This window comes from Alexandromys fortis, unplaced genomic scaffold, assembly GCF_014885135.2.
Source record: "Alexandromys fortis isolate MF-2015 unplaced genomic scaffold, M_Fortis_MF-2015_v1.1 scaffold_212, whole genome shotgun sequence".
NCBI lineage: Eukaryota > Metazoa > Chordata > Mammalia > Rodentia > Cricetidae > Alexandromys > Alexandromys fortis.
In genome coordinates, this window is record NW_026068091.1 from 2,601,184 (window position 1) to 2,621,176 (window position 19,993).

At 43.6% G+C, this 19,993-nt stretch overlaps 1 protein-coding gene across 1 annotated transcript in view; it reads right to left on the reverse strand.

Moving 5' to 3' along the window:
- The window catches only part of LOC126488935 (trem-like transcript 2 protein), a 44,300-nt gene extending 29,787 nt beyond the window's left edge, over positions 1-14,513 (reverse strand). Inside the window, 2 exon segments of the mRNA XM_050122819.1 lie at positions 13,973-14,208; positions 14,456-14,513. Of these exon segments, the coding sequence (XP_049978776.1) occupies positions 13,973-14,208; positions 14,456-14,513 (294 nt within the window).
- Positions 14,514-19,993: the final 5,480 nt, after the last annotated feature.

The window sequence follows — 19,993 nt, forward strand, 5'->3', positions numbered from 1 at the left end:
TCTTTGATGCAGTTGAAGAATAGATAGATAGTTAAGTTGTTTTCCTTTGTTATGATAAAGATAAAATAGGTGTAAATATTGTAATTTTTACTTGATAACTGTTTTGTTATATGTAATTTTGCTATGTTAAGTTAAAGCCTTCCTTTCTTTTGTTTAAACAGAAAAAGGGGAAATGATGGAGGAAGGTCATTGGTTAATTATAATAAAGAAACTGCTTGGTCCTCATAGGTTAGAACATAGGTGGATGGAGTAAACAGACCAGAATGCTGGGAGGAAGAGGAAGTGAGGTAAGACTCCTCAGAAGACTCCATAGCTCCTCTCAGAGCCAGATGCACGATGAAGCCCCCACCCAGGATGGACGTGGGCTAGAATATTCCCAGTAAGCGTACCTTGGGGTGCTACATAGATTATAAATGGGCTAGTCCAGGTGTGAGAGTTAGCCAAGAAGAGACTAGATATAATGGGCCAAGCAGTGTTTAAATGAATACAATTTGTGTGTTGCTATTTCAGGGCATAAGCTAGCCAGGCAGCCGGGGTGCTGGGGACGCAGCCCTGCCGCTCATATTACAACAGGACCTCATCATTTTAAAAATAAAATCTAGCTGTTAAGAGAGGGAGGCCACAAGCTGAGATTGTGTAATCCCCACACTGGGTATGCTGAGGCAGGATTATTGTGGTTTTAAGGCCAGCTTGGGCCACATAGTGAGATTCTTTCTCAAAATAACCACAGACGTGTGGACAACTGAGTCCACTGAAAGCCTGAGAAAGCTTGGGAAAGAGTAAAGCATATTTTCTTGGTAGCAGCAGTTTCTTGGGTCTGCTCTGCTTGCTAGAGGCAAACAAGCGCTCTCATATAAGAGAGGCTTCCTGACTCAGCTTTAGCTGCAAAACCCTGCAGCTCTTAAGAGGTCCGGCCACGAAACACTTAAATGGTGTTGATGAAAAGCTGAACGCATGCTTTTCAGTTTTCAGCCTTAGCAGGAAAAAAGCTGCACCACTTAAAAATGCCAGCTTTCTGGGCCATCCTGTCAGGGCAAACTCTGACTGTTTGAGGCAGGAGGGCCGGCTACAGAGAGAGGACTTGTGTGTTGTCTGTTGTAGCTCGCTGGCTGGCAGGGACCTTGANAATGAGGTCTGGTGCCCTCTTCTAGCCTGCAGACATACACACAGACAGAATATTGTATACATAATAAATAAATAAATATTTATATTAAAAAAACAATCTCTATGATTATATTCATCCAAGAGTATGATTTCCACCTATGTCTCCTTGTTTGGATTGAGATTTCTAGGGCATTAATGCACTTCTAAGCCTGTCCGTGAAGAATGACTAGAGGAGAATTTTGTGGCGTGTGGGAGCACCATCCTACAAGCTGGGAATAAAGGAATAAAGAAAATTGAGAGAGGCCTAGGACAGAGCTGTCCCCAGTTCCTTTCTGCTGAAAACATTTTCCTTGGTTCACAAGTATGTAGGTTTACAAACCAAACACTTACTGGTGACAAATCATAGAGAAACTTACTTTACTTCAGTTCTTTAGTATGCTATAGTTTTATCACTTATTAAAGATAAAAGTAAATTTTATGCTAAAGAGATACGTGTTTATTTTTGCATAAATCATTAAGTCTTAGAATATTTGATAATACAGGACATAGTCTCTTTAACATTGTTCAGAATTGACTTAAATTTTTAGTTTATAATCATCAAATATCAGAATGTTGTTTCATATAAACACACAGTACAAAATGGAATCACAGTGTTTAGATCCCATTTCAGAAATTATTGGAAAATCTGTCCTAAATCTCATGCCATTTTAAAAAATATTTTGGTGTATGGGTGTTTTACCTTCAGGTATGTATTACCTCAGCTGTATGCCTGGTACCCACAGAGGTCAGACTAGGGTGTCACTCCCTCTGGAACAAGAGTTGAAGGTTTGAGCCACCATGTAGGTGCTGGGAATCTAACCTGGGTCCTCTATAAGAACCATAAGAGCTCCTCTGACTGCTAAGCCAACTCTCCTGCTCCCCACCAAACTTCATTCAATATTTAAATGAAATTCCTTCAAGGCAACCACTCAAACACCTATTGTTTTAATCAGACGTTCTAATGCTATACAATCCAAAGATAATTTGAACACTATATTCTGAAGAACGGCAAAGAAATCGCTCTTTTCTGTAATGAAACCTCTATGTTTATATAAGAACAGACAGCTGTGTAGGTTCTCTAAAGACACTGAGGTCAGAAGACAAAATGGTCTTGAATCTGAAACAAGGTGTTGCGGGTGAACAGCCGTGTCTGTAAAGGGTGTTTGGGGGTACTGCCAGTGAACAGCCATGTCTGTAAAGGGTGCTTGGGGGTACTTCCAGTGAATAGCCATGTCTGTAAAGGGTGTTTGGGGGTACCGCCAGTGAACAGCCATGTCTGTAAAGGGTGTTTGGGGTACCGCCAATGAGCAGCCATGTCTGTAAAGGGTGTTTGGGGTACCATCAGTGAACAGTCATGTCTGTAAAGGGTGTTTGGGTACCGCCAGTGAACAGCCATGTAAAGGGTATGATTGTAAAGGTGTTACAGTGAACAGCCATGTATATAAAGGGTATTTGTTTGGGGGCCAGTGAGCAGCCATGTGAAGTGTATATATGTGAAGGTGTTGCAGTGAATAGCCACATATGTAAAGGGTGCATGCATGTGCTCAGAACCATGGCTGCTGTGAAGCTGACCATGAGATACAGATGAGTGCTGTCAGAAGCACCTCATAGTCGCTGTGTTTGGTTTTAAATTGGTTTCTGCCACTGTGCCTTCAGAATCCTGTTACTGTTGGCAAATGTGTCACAATGCCGTATTTAACTACAGGGCCCCCGGTGGCCTTGGTGGCAGCAGCTCCCACATTCAGCTACACATCCGCTGTCCTCCATGATGGGAGGTCGTCTCACCACATCCTCCCCCAGGATTGACCGGAACTCTGAAAGCGAGGAAGGACTTTTCCTTCTTTATGGTGTTCATGTTGGGCACTGTGCTGCAGGAAAAATCTCGCGCACACTACAGTAGTCCCTCATCCAGAGTCATTCACAGTACAAGCCTTAAATTGAGAGCTTGAAAAATAACCTGAGTTTTAGATGCCATGCCATTCCAAGGATGATAAAGATCCTGAGTGCTGGAGGTAAAGCCCTGTGCCTCCAGGTACAACTGAGGTTTATTTTTCATTGGATGATGACTTGTTAAATTTTTGTTAAACACGAGTTGATGTGACACTATAGCCTTCTTGAAATATTAATTTCCAATGCTCTTTAATTTTGAGGAAGCTACATGAATAGTAAAGAATTGGTAAGGAGTGGAGAGGATCTGGGAGGAACTTGGGGAGGGGAAAGGATCTAATTAAATATATTGTATAAAACGTTTTTAAAATAATTTTTAGAAGCCTGGACATGAGCTGAACAGAGCAGCAACATAGATGTGCTAACACAAAATGGGAAAAGCCCAGGAGGCTCAACCCTACACAAAGAACTAGCTACAGAGACCAAGGAATGCTGAGAATGGGGAAAAGTCTTCCCCAGGGAACGGCAGACTAACTGGCTAAATACCAAATGGCCAACCCTGAGAATATACACATACAGTAACATTATACAGACGGAGAAGCTTGTATTTATACATTTAGGTTTATATGTATATATACATACTTATGTAACAAGAATTAATGAAAAGAGGTCAAGAATTTGAAGCAGAGAGATGAGGTGTATATGGGAGGGCTTGTGGGGAAGAAATGGAAGGGAGTGATGATATAAGTTTAGACTATAATCTCAAAAAATGAAAGGAATAGATTCAAAATGGAGAGCGAACATTTCATGAATCCTTCTTCCTGCTTGTCCCAACGGTGGAAACATACATGAATGCAAGACAATGTCAAGTCTCGTAACTTCACCTTGAGGTACTTCTGCTGACTGGACTACACACAGATCCTTGTTTACATCAGTTTTACATGCACTAATTACCATATGTGCATACATGAGCATGCATATATGCATATGTATGTCTTTGAATGTAACTGTTTTCATTCATATAGGTATTGTAGAAACAAATACATTTGTATATTTATGAATACGCATGTTTCTGTAGATGTGTATCTATCTATAAGTATGTGTCTGCATCTGCTAATGTTTGTGAGTTAATCTGTATATCTGAATGTGTTTATGTGCTTGTGTATGCATGCATATGTTAGTGTGCTTGTTATACGTAGGCATCACATGTATTCTTATGTGTGTTAATGAGTACATGCACATATACGTATTTGCAACAATATATGTGCATATGTATTTACATTACAGCTGTCTGTGCAGTTCTCTTCAGTCTGATCATGTGAGCCATCACCAAAGTCTAAGTATATGGTGCCAATCTGCCATCAGAAAGGAGCTCTTCCAAGCTGCACCTGCCCAGTATCTGCTCTTGGTAACTGTTGATGCTATGTTCAGACTTAATTTTAGTATCTGCCTGGCCCACCACCCTGGCTTGGATTTTCTTGATAAAAAGATTCAATCTGATTTTGCTTGGCATCCAGACACAGTAAGCATTAAGGACAAATTGAAGAGGGGCACGGTGACCTTCCAGCAGACTGAGGAAGATAACTCATTGTCTCTGCATCTCTTTCTCATGTAATAAATCTGGACTTGGCCTTCCTGCAAGTTCAATAGGTGGGAACACTTCAAAATGTGTGAAAGAAAAGCTCAGTTTATAAGAAAAAGTCACACGATGACTTCATTTAATTGCTGATGTGGGCAATGTGAAGACCACTGGTTAATAAAGAATCTGCTTTGGGCCTATTGCAGCACAGAATAGGGCAAGGCAAGAATTCCAAGCAGATAGAAGAGGAGAGAGTAGGCGAAGTCAGGGAGAAGTCATTACTGGTAGGCTACAACCATGTGACAATACACAGATTAAAAAGAAATGGATTAATTTAAGATATAAGAGTTGGCCAATAAGAAGTGTAAGCAAATAGGCCAACCAGTGTTGTAACAATACAGTTTCTGTTTGATTATTTTGGGCCTGGACAGCTGAGAAACGAATGAGCAGCCTCCACCAACACATTGGAAATAAGTTTCCCTTTAAATTTACCTAAACATCTCTCAAGGATGATGGCCAAGGAACTTCCCAAACAATCCTTATAAAGTCTGATGCCTGTTAGAGATTCACTCCTATCCTGACCCACATGTCCTTTCATCCAAGTCAGGAAAGATTTGTTCAAAGATGAAAGAAAAAAGATGTCATCCAACATCTTAACATTTGAAAACAATGACATTTTAAAATTATCCTCACTCATGAATGCTAAACCGACAGCTGTGGAGCCCCCATGGGACCGAATTAGGCCCTTCATGTGTGGGAGACAGTGTGAAGCTTGGACTATCTGAGGGGACCCTGGTAGCAGGACCGGGTTCATGAGCTAGCTTGGTGGAGCCCGTTCTCCATCGTGGGATGCTATGCTCAGCCTTAATGCATAGGGGAGAAGCTTGGTCCTGCCCTTACTTAAAGTGCCAGAATTTGTTGACTTCCCACGACAGTCTTTACCTGTTGGGAGGAGTAGATGGGGTGAACTTGGTGGGGTGAGGTTGGGGAACAGGAGGAGTGGGGGGTGAGAACTGTGGTTAAAATGTAAAATGGAATTAAAAGAAAGAAAAGAAAAGAAAGGGCAATGTACACCCTGGAGAGTATTTTTGTGCTATTGGAATACCATTAGTAAAACTCATGAGATTTTATTCTCTGCAAGATGGGCTCCAAAGGAAGACTGGTTTCAGGATATATCTTTCTTTTCTTTACTGAAGACAATTTGATTTTAAAATAATGAGATGATAATAATAATATAATAAAAATCATAACATAATACGGTAGAAGATAATAACTGTTAAGATAGAGGATGACAAATATTCATATTTACATATGTTTATCATGATTCTATTGTTTGTTTCATTATGTGTTCATATGAATATGAACATGCATGAAAGAATGGATAAGCAATGTGAAAAGGAGGATGAGGATCAACAATATTTATCATGACCTTTGGAGTCATTTCACATTTCTTTCCAACATCATGTACAACTTCTATGTTTAAAAAAATTTAAGAAATATAATTATGAAAGTCTTTAAGATATTTCAATGTAATTGAAGAATCTGGATTCATGAATAAAAGTTCTTCTTAATTTTAAAAAAAGAAGCAGAGTATTTCCTTATCATGGACAACACCTGAATTTGTTTGGTACCCTCAACATGAAGGGAAAAAGTGTTCATGTTCCTAGACTGGAGAGCTGGCTCAGTGGTTAGACCACTCCTGCTCAGGCTGAGAACCTGATTTTGCTTCCCAGCATCCACAAGAGGACTTACAACTTTCTGAAAGTCCAGTGCCAGCTGTCCTGTCAGTCACCTCCCAAATAATGATATGGGAACTTTTATTAATTATGAAAGCTTGCCTTTTAGTTTACACTTGTCTCAACTAGCTCTTATAACTTAAATGAACTCATTGATATTAATCTCTGTTTTATAATGTGGCATTTTTCTCTTCCATCTTGCACCTTGTGTTTCCTCTCTGTGCCTCTTTAATATCTACCATGGGCCTCAACTCTCCTCTCTTGTGGAATATTAGTTGAAGATGTGTTGCATTTGTTTATGCTGTGAAATATTTGTTTTAATGATGAAAAGATGTGTTGCATTCTTTTATGTTGCATTTGTTTAACTCTGTGAAGCTGCCTAAAACACTAGTTTGGTCTAATAAAGATCTTAATAGAGAGTCAGGAAAGGTACAGACAGGAATGCCAGGCAGAGAGAATAAATAGAAGGACAAAAAGAGAAAAAGAAGGAATGAGAAAAAGAGGAGAGGATAAATAAAGAGGTCACTCACCCAGGAACACAGCAAGACAAAGAATAAGAGAGAGAAAAAAGATATACAGACATAGAAAATGGTAAAAGCCAAGAGGCAAAATATATATGGTATGATTTAAGAAAACCTGGCTAGAAACATAGCAAGCTAAGTTCTGGCATTCATAAGTAAGACTCCACTACCTTGTGATTATTGGGTAGCTTGATAGCAGGTCCCCAAAGAGCAAAAGTGTAAAAAAAAAACCCAAAACAAAACACCAAAGAACCACACTTCCTTTTTTTACTTGCCTGGAAGTTCTGTTCATACCTCCTGGCTACCTATTGGCTATTGAGCTTTTTATTACATGAATCACAGCAAAGCAATACATGGTATCAGCGTGTATAAATAACCCACATCACTCCCTGGCACCATCTTCAGGGGCAACTAACATGCACATAGTGTATATAAATGCACCTTATGCTTAATATAGTAAATAAATCCAGAAAAAATTAAAAAGAGAGGATGAGTGCACATAAACCAAAAATTTGTTTCCTGTGTATGTTAGTTTTTATCAACTTGACATAAACCTGGGAATATGTGGGAGTAGGGAAATTCATCTGAGGAGTCTTTCAGTAGGAGAACTCTCTAGACCTCATTCCCACCAGGAGGTGGTGGCCTGCTAGTCCTCTGGCCTCCCTCTGGTCTCACACACACTGGTTGTCATGGCACTGAAGATTCAATGATACAATGCACACAGTATGTTGATGCATGCACTGATCCCAACCATGGATGCCATCTCCTCCTTCAAGAGTTTCCCAGACAACAGCATCCAGCTTAACATGATTTCTCTCTCCCAGTTGCATAATCCTCAAGAAGGTATCTTGTCTTCTTGGTCCATGGTTGGGAGTGTTCAGAGGGCCACAGAGGAAGACAAATCTGAGTGTTGATTCCCAGAGAGGAAGGCCCTAGAGGCTGGGAGAGCAGGCATCTTCATAAGCAAGGGCCTGCCCAGGAGGCTAGATTTGCACTGCCTAAGGCAAGGACAAGGGGCAGGAATAGCAGCGGTCACCCCTAAATCTAATGATCCCATGAAAGGTGACAGGGAGGAGCACAGCATGTTTTTTTGTTGTTGTTTTCTTTTTTTGGCCATCTTGTCTATTCAAGCAGAATGGACAGAGGTGCTGGGCATTGGTTCCTGTCTTCTGAGGGTACAGAGTGCATACCCAAGATGATCGTGGACTGTGGAGAAATGGCAGGGCAAGCAGGCCACATTCTGAGACTTAGATGTCACCCATGATTACAGGCTCAATTCATGTCACAGTTCGTCCTTAGCACAAGGCTACCCCCAGATTCTCTGTGAGTTAGGCATGGCTGAAAGTCATAAGTCACTGTTGTGTCATCATTGTCTGTCCTCAAAATGACCTCCATGTGACAGCAAACAAGACAGTGGAGATAAGGGTCTTACTGAAGAGTACACAGACTATGAGAACAACCATGTTGGATACGGACACCCTGCAGAGAGAGGAGATTGAAGGTTGATCAATGACCACCCACACTGCCGAGTCTGGGAAACACCTCCTCATCCAGTCTTTCCAACTTAGGTCTTCCCTGCAGCTTTCTTCAGCCTGTGGGAATGTTTAGATGCAGTTTAGTTGATCTCTTCCTAAAATAACCAAATAGAAATGTGTTTTCTGGAGAGTCTAGGGTTCAGGTCCAGGAGATGCATAAGGAGGAGTTCACCCGGGCATCTTGGCCTTCTGTGTGGGATGACATCAGGTCCATATCTAGGGAATCTGCTCCCTGTTGTCCCCATTCTCACCTGCTTCTGGGGACAGTTGTCCTACCTTAGTCTTCATTTTCCTCTCCAGAAACCAAGAAGAATCCAACCTTACTGAAAACCCATTGCGGGGTTGTCATGATTTTAGCAAAACACTTCTCCAAGTTCTAGATAGACAGCAGTAGACATAAGAAAGATACCCACACAGGAGGGAGAGAGAGAGACAGAGACAGAGAGAGAGAGAGAGAGAGAGAGAGAGAGAGAGAGAGAAACAGAGAGAGAGAGACAGAGAGAAAGAGAGAGAGAGAGAGAGAGAGAGAGAGAGAGAGAGAGAGAGAGAGAGAGAGAGAGAGAGAGAGAGAACAACCTCTGCCTGACCTGGGCCGATAGGTGGGGACAAAGTGCTCTACACAGGGACAAAAGGAATATAGAGATGGAAGCTGACTCGCACAAATGCCTGTTAGAATCATGAACATTTTACTCTAGTATCCTGAGACCAGCAGCTGGAGATGTAACTCGGAGGTAAAATACCTACACAGCAATGGCAAGGCACCCTTTTCCATGCTCAGCATTGCTAAAAACAACAGCAGAACTGCTGAGAATCATGGCAGAAATTGACACCCCATCAATGTAGAGTTGGGTTCTCCCACCAGTGTTGAACCCAAGCAAAAAACAAATTAAGGAAGTAAATCAACCAAAACAAAAGAAAAGGCAAAAACTGGAGCAATTCGAAAATTTCAGGAGTTGTGAGGCTACTCAGGCATGAGGGTGCATGCCTTTAAGAGGCAGGTGGATGGATATCAGTTGAGTTTTCAGTCAGCCTGATCAACATAGAGTTCCAGCTCAGCCAAGGCTACATAGTGAGATCTTATCAAACCAAACCATATCTGTGACTTGTTCACTTTTCAGCTCTGACTGCCAGTAACCCTACACTACAGAGGTTCCTGACTTGCATGAAGTCACACAATGTGCCTGCCATGAGAACCCAGACTCACTGAGAGTATTTCACTACACTATCCCACTTTCTGTTTGGCTGGACTTTTAGCCATTTAAGATACCATTTTCCTTCTATTAGTACCCAGGTGTGAAAGAAATTAGAAGGTGAGATGGGGAGGATGGGGTGACCTGGGGAGGATGGGATGAGATTGGGAGGACGGGATGAACTGGGGAGCATGGGAACCTCTTCTCAGTCTTCACTTCTAATTTCTCAGAGAAATCCTTCACAGACTGAGGTGACTTGAGTCTGACCCTGTTCTACCTAAGCCCGTCTTCATCCCCATATCCTCGCAGCACATGGACTGGGGACCAAAGTATTCAAACAAGGAGCCCAGTAGCCTGAAAATGTAATGGTAACACTTGTCATATTGAAGAATGTGACTTTAGCATCTGAAGAGGGAACAACAGCAGCTATCTTGGGTTATTGTTACACACACAGTTACACAAACACACACACACACACACACACACCTGGCAATTGTGGTAATGAAGGGGGGAGTCTTGGTCCTTTTCCTAGTCGGGATCATGGCAGAGGCAGTAGTACTTTGATGACCTGCAGGAAGACACCGAGAATGTATGGATAAGTTCATGGATAGATGCTAGATGGATGGATAATCAATGGATATTTAAGTACGTAGAGATAAGTGATCTGGGGAGGGAAAAGATCATGGCTTCTCATGAAGCAAGGTTTTCTGTTATTAAATCAAAATGAGCCAGCCCAAAGATGAGACAAAAAAAAATGAGTGGAAGGAAAAAAGGAGGGGGGCTGGAGAGATGTGAATGAAACACTCCTTGGGCTGTCTGAGCTATGGAAACATTCTCCTCTGCTGCAGTCCAGCTCTCCACCTCCCCCTTGTTCCCCTTACATGGCTCTCTCTGTCTCTGTAAGTCACATCTCTCTAAGGTGTCCTTTACTGTTGTATTGCATGTGAGCCTCAGCTTGGGCTTGGCACTGACTCCCTGGCTCTAGGAAGGGAGGCCTGTTTCTCTTTTCTCTGCCATCCTTGATCATCCACTATTACTACTCGGGATGTAGAGCCCAGCAAGGTATCAGCTGTTTGGTGCAGGAGAATTGTCTGTATTCTGTCAATCATATTTTGAATAAACGCTGATTGGCCAGGATGGAAGTATAGGCAGGTCAACCACACAGGAAGTTGAGGTGGGGTGATGAGAAGAGGAGTATTCTGGGAAGAGGGAAGCTCTTCCCTCACTCCTGTGCAGACCACTGAAGAGGCAGGATGTAATCTACCTGGCTGTGAAAGGTATGGAGCCATGTGGCTAACATCGATAAGAATAATGTGTTAATATAAGCTACAAGAGAAAATAAGAAGAATGAACTATGGGCCAATCAGTTTTATAACTTACAGAGATCTCTGTGTGATTTTCTTTGGGACTTGCCAGCTGTGGGGTACCGGGCGGGACAGAAACCCCAACAAGCAGACCCATTCATGTTATAGCTGTTCCTCAGTGAATTCAGAAATCCATAGGGGGTGTGTAAGTGCATTTGTCAGTACTTAAGTAAGTCTAGACACTTGTTCCTCACAAGCAAGTGTCACTTCAGGTCAGCTGAGCCAGGGTCTACATAAAATAAGGAGTTCATGTGGTTCATGCCCACAGCAAGATCTGAGATAAACAGTTTAGAACCCCATGGGAGGCACCAAGGGCATCTTGGGAGGAGGAGAGTAGATTGCAGGAGATTCCTAAGAACATGACTCCTAAGTAGGGATTTGGGAAATGGAAAGCAACTATGCTCCAATTCTACTTTTTGCCCTTTACTGAGCCCTGTTACCCAAGGGGAATTCATAGATAGGACCCCACTTACCATTGTGCTGCACTGGACCTCAGATGAAGATTCTGGGAGAAAGCCAGGCTTCTAGAAACCATGGGCTCCAATGCATCCTCACCTGACACAGCTCCCTCTCCCCTCTCATAGCTTGTGCTCTGCAGCCTGAAATGTCAGCTGAGCTCTGTAATAAATGCTTTTCCTAAAAATCCTGAGAAGCATTTGTAGCACCAAGGCCAGGCCAGTAGTGGAGCCAGACTAGGGACATTTACAGAAATGTGGACATTGACTGAACCTGTGACCTAGGCTGGAGCAGGTCTGAGACAGCAAACTCCACAGCAGTAGGTACAAGGGAGCATTAGCTAAGGGAGTAGGCTGGAACCAGAGACCTCTGCGAGAACAGATCAAAGGCTCAGCAGAAAGAGTCCTAATCAAAGAAAATGACAGCCTACAGACTGGGAAATATCTTCTTCAACCCAACAAAAGATAGAGGGCTGATCTCCAAAATATACAAAGAACTCAAGAAATTTGTCATCAAAAGAAAAATTAGTTCAATAAAAAAATGAGGTATAGACCTAAACAGAGAACGCTCAACAGAGGAATCTAAAATGGCTGAAAGACACTTAAGCAAATGTTCAACATCCTTAGTCATCAGAGAAATGTAAATCAAAACAACTCTGAGATTCCATCTTACACCTGTAAGAATGGCCAAGATCAACAACACTGATGAGGATGTGGGCAAAAGGGAGCACTTCTGCATTGCTGGTGGGAATGCAAGCTGGCACAACTCCCCTGGATGTCAGTGTGGCAAATTCTCAGAAAATTAGGAAACAACCTTCCTCAAGACCCAATAATACCACTTTTGGGTATATATCCAAAGGATGCTCAATAGTGCCACAAGGACATGTGCTCAACTATGTTCACAGCAGCTTTCTTTATCATAGCCAGAACCTGGAAACTACCTAGATGCTCTCAGCCATAGAATGGATAAGGAAAATGTGGTAAATTTACACAGTGAAGTACTACACAGCAGAAAAAAATGATGACATCTTGAAATTTGCAGGCAAATGGATGGATCTAGAAAATATCATTTTGAGTGAGGTAACCCAGACCAGAAGGATGAATATCATGTGTCCTCATTCATAAGTGGCATTTAGACATAAAAAGAAAACCAGCCCACAATTCACAATCCTAGAGAACCTGGACAACAATGAGGACCCTAAGAGAAACAGATAAATCTAATAATCTACATGGAAAGTAGAAAAAGACAAGATCTCCTGAGTAAATTGGGAGTATGAAGAGCATGGAAGAGGATAGAAGGGGAGGGGAGAGGAAGGAAGGGGAGCAGAGAAAAATGTATTGCTCAATAAAACATCAACAACAAAGACAACAAGAAGATTTGAGGGTGCAGTCCATCATAGCAGGGAACTCAAGACAACAGGAGCATGAAGCAGCTGGTTGCAGGGCATCCGCAGTCAGGCAGTAGAGACCAGTGAATGTTCCAGGCTCACTTCCCCTTTTATACTAAGACTGGGACCTCAAGCTTAGGGAATGGTGCCGCTCACTTTTAGAATGGGTCTTCCCAGCTCTAGCTAAGATAGTCCCTCACAACTGAGGCCAGATGCCTGTCTCCCCGGTGATTCTAGGTTCTGCCATATTAACGACTACAACCACACAGGGCAAGCACTTTACTGACTGAGCCATCTCCCCACTCCTGTGTCCACTGTGTCTGAACATATAAAGGTCACACCTAATGCCTTTCTTCCATAGGGTGTGTCTGGGTCAAAGTTTTCCTAAAATAACCACCAGGCCCCCCTATAACCAAAGGGCTGGACATGCTCTGCAGCAGAGAAAGCCCTGGGAGGAGCTGTTCACACTGTGAGCCCATGAACATGACAGACTGATTCAGAGCCTTCCGCCACTGCAGTCTTCTGCATGAGATACACAGGAAACTCAGGCCACTAGCAGCAGCCTCTGGGTCAACTTCCCAGAGCTCAGAGGTTCTCAGTCATCAAGAGCAGATCCTGGACAAGGATCGCATCTCCCAGCCTTCCCCACTAAGCCCTTTGTGTGCCTCTCTGTGTAGCTGTCTCCTCTTGGTCCACATTCTCAGTGCCTTCTCCATTTGCTCTGAGGGCTCTCATGTGATGGAGCCTGCCACCCCTGGAGAGAAGGTTTCTGACAAAATGGCAGCAAGGGATGTTTGGGAGTGGGCAGCTGTGCCACCTGGAGGGAACAACAAGATCCCTCCATAAACAGAGTTGTGTTAGCAGCAGCAGCAGAAGTGTTTAGAGTAACTGGTAAAAACTGCCCAGAGGTCAGCAAACCTGGGTTCTAGGGTTGGCTCTGCCCTGAACCAACAGGTGGCCTTGGGGAGTTCTTCCCTGTGCCCCAGTTCCTAGCTATTAGAAGACACAGTTTCTAGATTCCTCTCCAACTCTGGAGCCTGGTGATCAGGAAAGCTGAGGGCTACATAGAAGGGGGAAGCTCACCTCTTGAAACCACCAGGCGGAACCTTCTGAGAACAGCCACTGCTCTGTCATTTTCTTGAATCCCACAGAAATAGAGACCTGAGTCTCTCACCGTGAGTGCAGTCATGGTGACAGTGAAGAAGAGAGAGTCAGGATGGTCCCGGATGGAGAATTTTCGCCGCCGAGTATCTGTGCTGAGACTGGACACTAACACTTTACAACGTTCTGTTGATGTTTTCTGACACCACACCTTCCCGTTGATGTGGTCGCTGTGATAATACTGGCATTTCACAGAAAAGGTCTGGCCCTCCACTGCTTGAAATAACTTTTCATCCTCTGTGCAAAAGCCTGGGAAAACACACACCCTTCAGGTCAAAGAATTCCCCAGTTTTCACAGCAGGGCTAGGAGATGCCTCCCTTCTAAGGGAGTGACCTCTTTGTGTCTATGCACATAGTGTGGCTTAGAGCTGGCTGCTCATTACAACACACCATGTGTTCTGCCTTCCCAGCATTAGGGCCCCGTTTTTCACACCTTCCAACCACTTCCCTCTCCCCTTCCTGGTTCCTTTCCTCTATCTTTGTCCCCTGTCCTCACCTGAGCCCAGGAGCACCACCAGGATGGGGGATAGCAGGTATGTGTCCTCCCAGGCCATGGGTCCTCTTCTCGAGCTATAGGGGAGCAAACAGGGAAGGAGGGAGGGATGCTCTGAGGAGAGGAGACCAGGGCAGGGCAGGGTCCAGGCAGCTCCCACAGCCAATGCAGTGTGAACTGCTGAGGAAGCCGGGACCTCCGAGGACAAGAGGGAAGCTGAGCAAGGCCTGTGAGGCCCTGTGGCTCCTCCAGCACAGGCTTTGTGTTGAAGCTTCTGAACTGAACTAGAAAAATGGTCGCAGAGATGCTGTAATATCCTGCCTTAAAGGCCGGAGTGAGAAATTCTGAGAAAGACCAGGAAGGAACCATAGTGAAGTAAGAATGTGCTCAGTTCTCCTCAGCCCCACCCACAATCCCCAGTTTTCTTTAACCTCAAGTTACAATTGTCTCATCTACCTCCTATAATTTAAATTAACTCATTGATACTAATCTACATTTTATAATGTGGCATTACTTCTCTCCCATCTTACACCTTGTATTTCCTCTCTGTGTCTCTTTAGAATCTTCCATGCCCCTCAACTCTCCTTTCTTACGGAATATTAGGTGAAGATGTGTTGCATTTGTTTGTACTGTGAAATATTTGTTTAAATGATCCAAAGATGTGTTGCATTCTTTTATGTTGCATTTGTTTAACTCTGTGAAGCTGCCTAAAACACTAGTTTGGTCTAATAAAGAGCTTAATAGCTAGTCAGGAAAGGTACAGATGGGAATGCCAGGCAGAGAGAATAAATAGAAGGAGAAAAAGAAAAAGAAGGAATGAGAAAAAGAGGAGAGGACAAATAAAGAGGTCACTTACCTAGCAACACAGCAAGACAAAGAATAAGAGAGAAAGAAAAGATATACAGACAAGAAAATGGTTAAAGCCCCGAGGCAAAATATATATGGCATGATTTAAGAAACCTGGAAAGAAACATGCCAAGTTGAGATCTGGCAACATAAGTAGGAATAGCATCTGTATGATTATTTGGGAGCTAGATAGCAGGTCCCCAGAGAGTAAAAGTATAAAAACAACCCAAAACAAAACCCCAAACAACCACCTTTCTTTTTCTATTTGCTTGGAAGTTCTGTTTATACCTCCTGCCTACTTATTGGTTATTAAGCTTTTTATTATATTAATCACAGCAAAGTAATACACGTTCACAGAGTGTACAAATAACTCACATCACTCTCTGGCACCATCTTCAGGGGTACTAAACATACACATAGTGTATATAAAACACCTTACACATAATAAAGTAAATAAACCTACAAAAAGAAAAGATAAAAGCACACAAATCAAAGACTTGTTCCATGTGTATGTTGCTTTTCATCAACTTGACATAAACCCAGGCATATCTGGGAGTAGGGAATCTCAACTGAGGAGATCTTCAGCAAGGGAACTCTCTAGACTTCATTCCCACCAGAAGGTGGTGCCCTGCTATTCCTTTGGCCTCCCTCTGGTCACACACATACTGACTCTCATGGATTGCACTGAAGATTCAATGACAAAATGCACATAGTATGTTGATGCATGTACTGATCCCATCCATGGATGCCATCTCTGCCTCCAAGAGTTTCCCAGACAACAGCATCCAGTTTAACTTGATTTCTCTTTTCCTGTTGCATAATCCTCAAGAAGGGAGCTTGTCTTCTTGGTCCATGGTTGTGAGTGTTCAGAGGACCACAAAGGAAGACAAATCTGAGTGTCTGATTCCCAGAGAGGAAGACCCCAGATGCTGGGAGAGCAGGCTGCTTAATAAGCAAGGGCCTGCCCAGGTGCTAGATTTGCACTGCCTAAGGCAAGGAGAAGGGGCAGGAATAGCAGTGGTTGCCCCTAAAGCTCACGTCTCCCATGAAAGGTGGCAGGGAGGAGCACAGGGTTGTCTTATTTCAGGCCAACACATCTACTCAGGCAGAATGGCTAGAGGTGCTGGGCAATGGTTCCTGTCTTCTGACAGTGCAGAGCACATACCCAAGATGATGGATGGACTGTGGATAAAGGGCAGGGGCAGCAGGGGACATTCTAAGCCTTAGATGTCACCCATGAATACAGGCTTAATTCATGTCACAGGCTCTCCTCAGCCCCACCCACACCCAGCTCCTCCTGTGAGATAGACATGGCTGAAAATCATAAGTCACTGTTGTGTGTCATCATTGTCTGTCCTCCAAATGACCTCCATGTGACAGCAAACAAGACAGTGGAGATAAGGGTCTTACTGAGGAGTCCACAGACTATGAGAACAACCATGTTGGATATGGAGACCCTGCGGAGAGAAGAGATTAAAGGTTGATCAATGACCAACCACACTGCCGAGTCTGGGAAACACCTCCTCATCCAATCTTTCCAACTTAGGTCTTCTCTGCAGCTTTCCTTCAGCCTGTGAGAAAGTTTAAATGCAGTTTATATGATCTCTTCCTAAAATAACAAATTAGAAATGTGTTTACAGGAGATTCTAGGGTTCGGGTCCAGGAGATGCATAAGAAGGAGTTCACCTGGGAATCTTGGCTTTCTGTGTGGAATAGCAACAGGTCCACATATAGGGAACATGTTCCCTGTTGTCCCCATTCTCACCTGCTACTGGGGACAGTTGTCCTACTTTAGTCTTCATTGTCCCCACCCAGAAACCAAGAAGAATCCAAGCTTACTGAAAACCCCATTGAGAGTTGTCATTATTTTAGTAAAACGGTTCTCCAAGTTCCAGGTAGAAAGCAGTACACATAAGAAATAGGTTCACCGAGGATATATATATGTATATATACACATATATATGTATATACATACATATATACATATATGTATATGTATATATATATGCAGAGATAGAGAGAGAAAGAGAGAGAGAGAGAGAGAGAGAGAGAGAGAGAGAGAGAGAGCTCACATGACCTGGGCAGATGGGGACACGGTGTTCTACATGGTAGGACACAGGGACAAAAGGAATATAGAGATGGAGGCTGACTCACACAAGTCTGTTAGAAACCTGAAAATCGTACTCTAGTATCCTGAGAGCAGCGGCTGGAGATGTAGCTTGGAGGTAAAACATCTACACATCACGGGTAAGGCCCCCTACTCAGCATTGCTAAACACAACATCAGAACTGCTGAGAATTATGGCAGAAATTGACACCCCATCAGTGTAAAGTTGGGTTCTCACACCAGTGTTAAACCCAAGCAAAAATGAAAACAATTTAAGGAATTAAAGCAAAGCAAAAAAAAAAAAAAGCAAAGTCAAAAATTGGAGTCATCTCTAAAATTGCAGAGTTGAGAGCCTAGTCATGCATGAAGGTGCATGCCTTTTATCTCACTTTTGGGAAGCAGAGGCAGGTGGATGGATCTCTGTTGAGTTTTCAGTCAGCCTGATCAAAATAGTGCTTCAGGCTAGCTAAAGCTACACAGTGAGATCTTATCAAACCAAACCAAACCAAACCAAACCTGTGGCTTGATCACTTTCCAGCTCTGACTGCCAGTATCCCTATACTACAGAGGTTCCCGACTTGTATGAAGTAACACAATGTTTCTGCCATGAAAACCCAGACTCACTGAGAGTATTTCACTACACTATCCCACTCCTGTGTTGATCGGATTATTAGCCACTAAAACACCATTTCTCTCCTCTTGATACCCAGGTGTGAAAGAAAGTAGAAGGTGATATGGGGAGGATGGCGAGAGCTATGGAGGAGAGGATGAGCTGGGGAGGATGACAATGAGATGGGGAAGATGGGGTGAGCTAGAGATTACTGGATGAGCTGTGGAGGACAGGATGAACTGGGGAGGACAGGATAAGATGGGGATAACAGGAGCCTTTTCTCAGTCAGTCATCACTTATAACCTCTCAGGAAAATTCTTCACAGACTGAGGGGACTTGAGTCTTCTCTTGCTCCACCTAACCCCATCTTCACTCCCATATCCTCTCAGCACATGGGCTGGGGACCAAAGTATTTAAACAAGGAGCCTAGTAGCCTGAAAACATAATGGTAACACCTGTCATATTGAAGAATGTGACTTCAGGATCTGAAGAGGGAACAATAGCAGATGCCTTGGGTTATGGTTTTACACACACACACACACACACACACACACACACACACACACACACACACACACACACACCTGGCAAAGAGAGTGCTCAGGTCCTTTGTGGTATTAAACGGGGGAGCTTTGGTTCTTGCCCAAGTTGGAATCATGGCAGAGGCAGTAGTATTTGAATGACCTGCAGGAAGACACCGAGAATGTATGGATCAGTGGATGGATAGATGATAGATGATGGATAATAAATGGAGAGTTGAATAGGTAGAGAGGAGTGGAACTGGGAAGGGAAAAGAACACGGCTATTCAAGAAGCAAGGATTTCTCTAGTAAAATCCAAAGAAGCCAGCCTGAAGCAGAGACAGAAAAAGATGAGTGGAAAGAGAAAAGGAGGAGGGCTGGAGAGGCGTGAAGGAAAGACTCCTCGGGCTGTCTGAGGTGTGGAAACGTTCTCTCTGCTGCAGTCCAGCTCTCCACCTCCCCCTTCTCCCCCTTACATGGCTCTCTCTGTCTCTGTAAGGCACATCTCTCTAAGGTGTCTTCTACTGCTGTATTGCATCTGAGCCTCAGCCTGGACTTGGCACAGACTCCCTGGTTCTAGAAAGGGAGGCCTGTTTCTCTTTTCTCTGCCATCCTTGATCATCCACTATTACTACTGGGGATGTAGAGCCCAGTAAGGCACCAGCTGTTCCTTGGTGAATTCAGTAATTCATAAGGGGTGTATAACTGCATTGGTCCCACTGAAGCCTAGAACCTCGTTCCTCATAAGCAAGTGTCACTTCAGGTCAGCTGAGCCAGTGTCTGCATGTAATAAGGAGTTCAGGTGGTTCATGTCCACAGCAAGGTCTGAGATACACAATTTAGAAGCCCATGGGGGGCACCAAGGGCATCTTGGGAGGAGGAGAGTAAATTACAAGAGATCCCTAAGGAGACAACTTGTAAGAAGAGACTTGGGAAATGGAGCCCAAATATGTTCCATGTCTACTGATTGCCCTTTACTGAACCCTGCTACCCATGGGGAATTCATGGCTAGCACCCCACTTACCATTGTCCTGCACTGGACCTCAGATGAAGATTCTGGGAGAAAGCCAGGCTTCTAGAAATCCTGAGCTTCAGTGCATCCTCCTGACCCAGCTCCCTCTCCCCTCTAACAGCTTGTGCCCTGCAGCCTGAAAGGTCAGCAGAGCTGTGTTGTAGTGACTGAGCTATGGGACATTTGGTGAGTCAGGCAAGGGCTGGAGATTAAAGAACACAAGAGATGGGAGTCATTTGTGAAGAGAGAAGGCAGAATGCCATTTATTCAAGCTGAGAGAAAGCCTTATATACCTAACTGCTGCACAGTGAATTCGCCCAGGCTCCAGACGGAGCAAACAACTCCCCAATGCTAATCACCAGGATGGGCAGAGCGAGCCTAGGAACAAACAAGATGTTTTTCCAGAAATAGCAAGGTATCCTCAATATGAACACTGGGAAGAGGAGT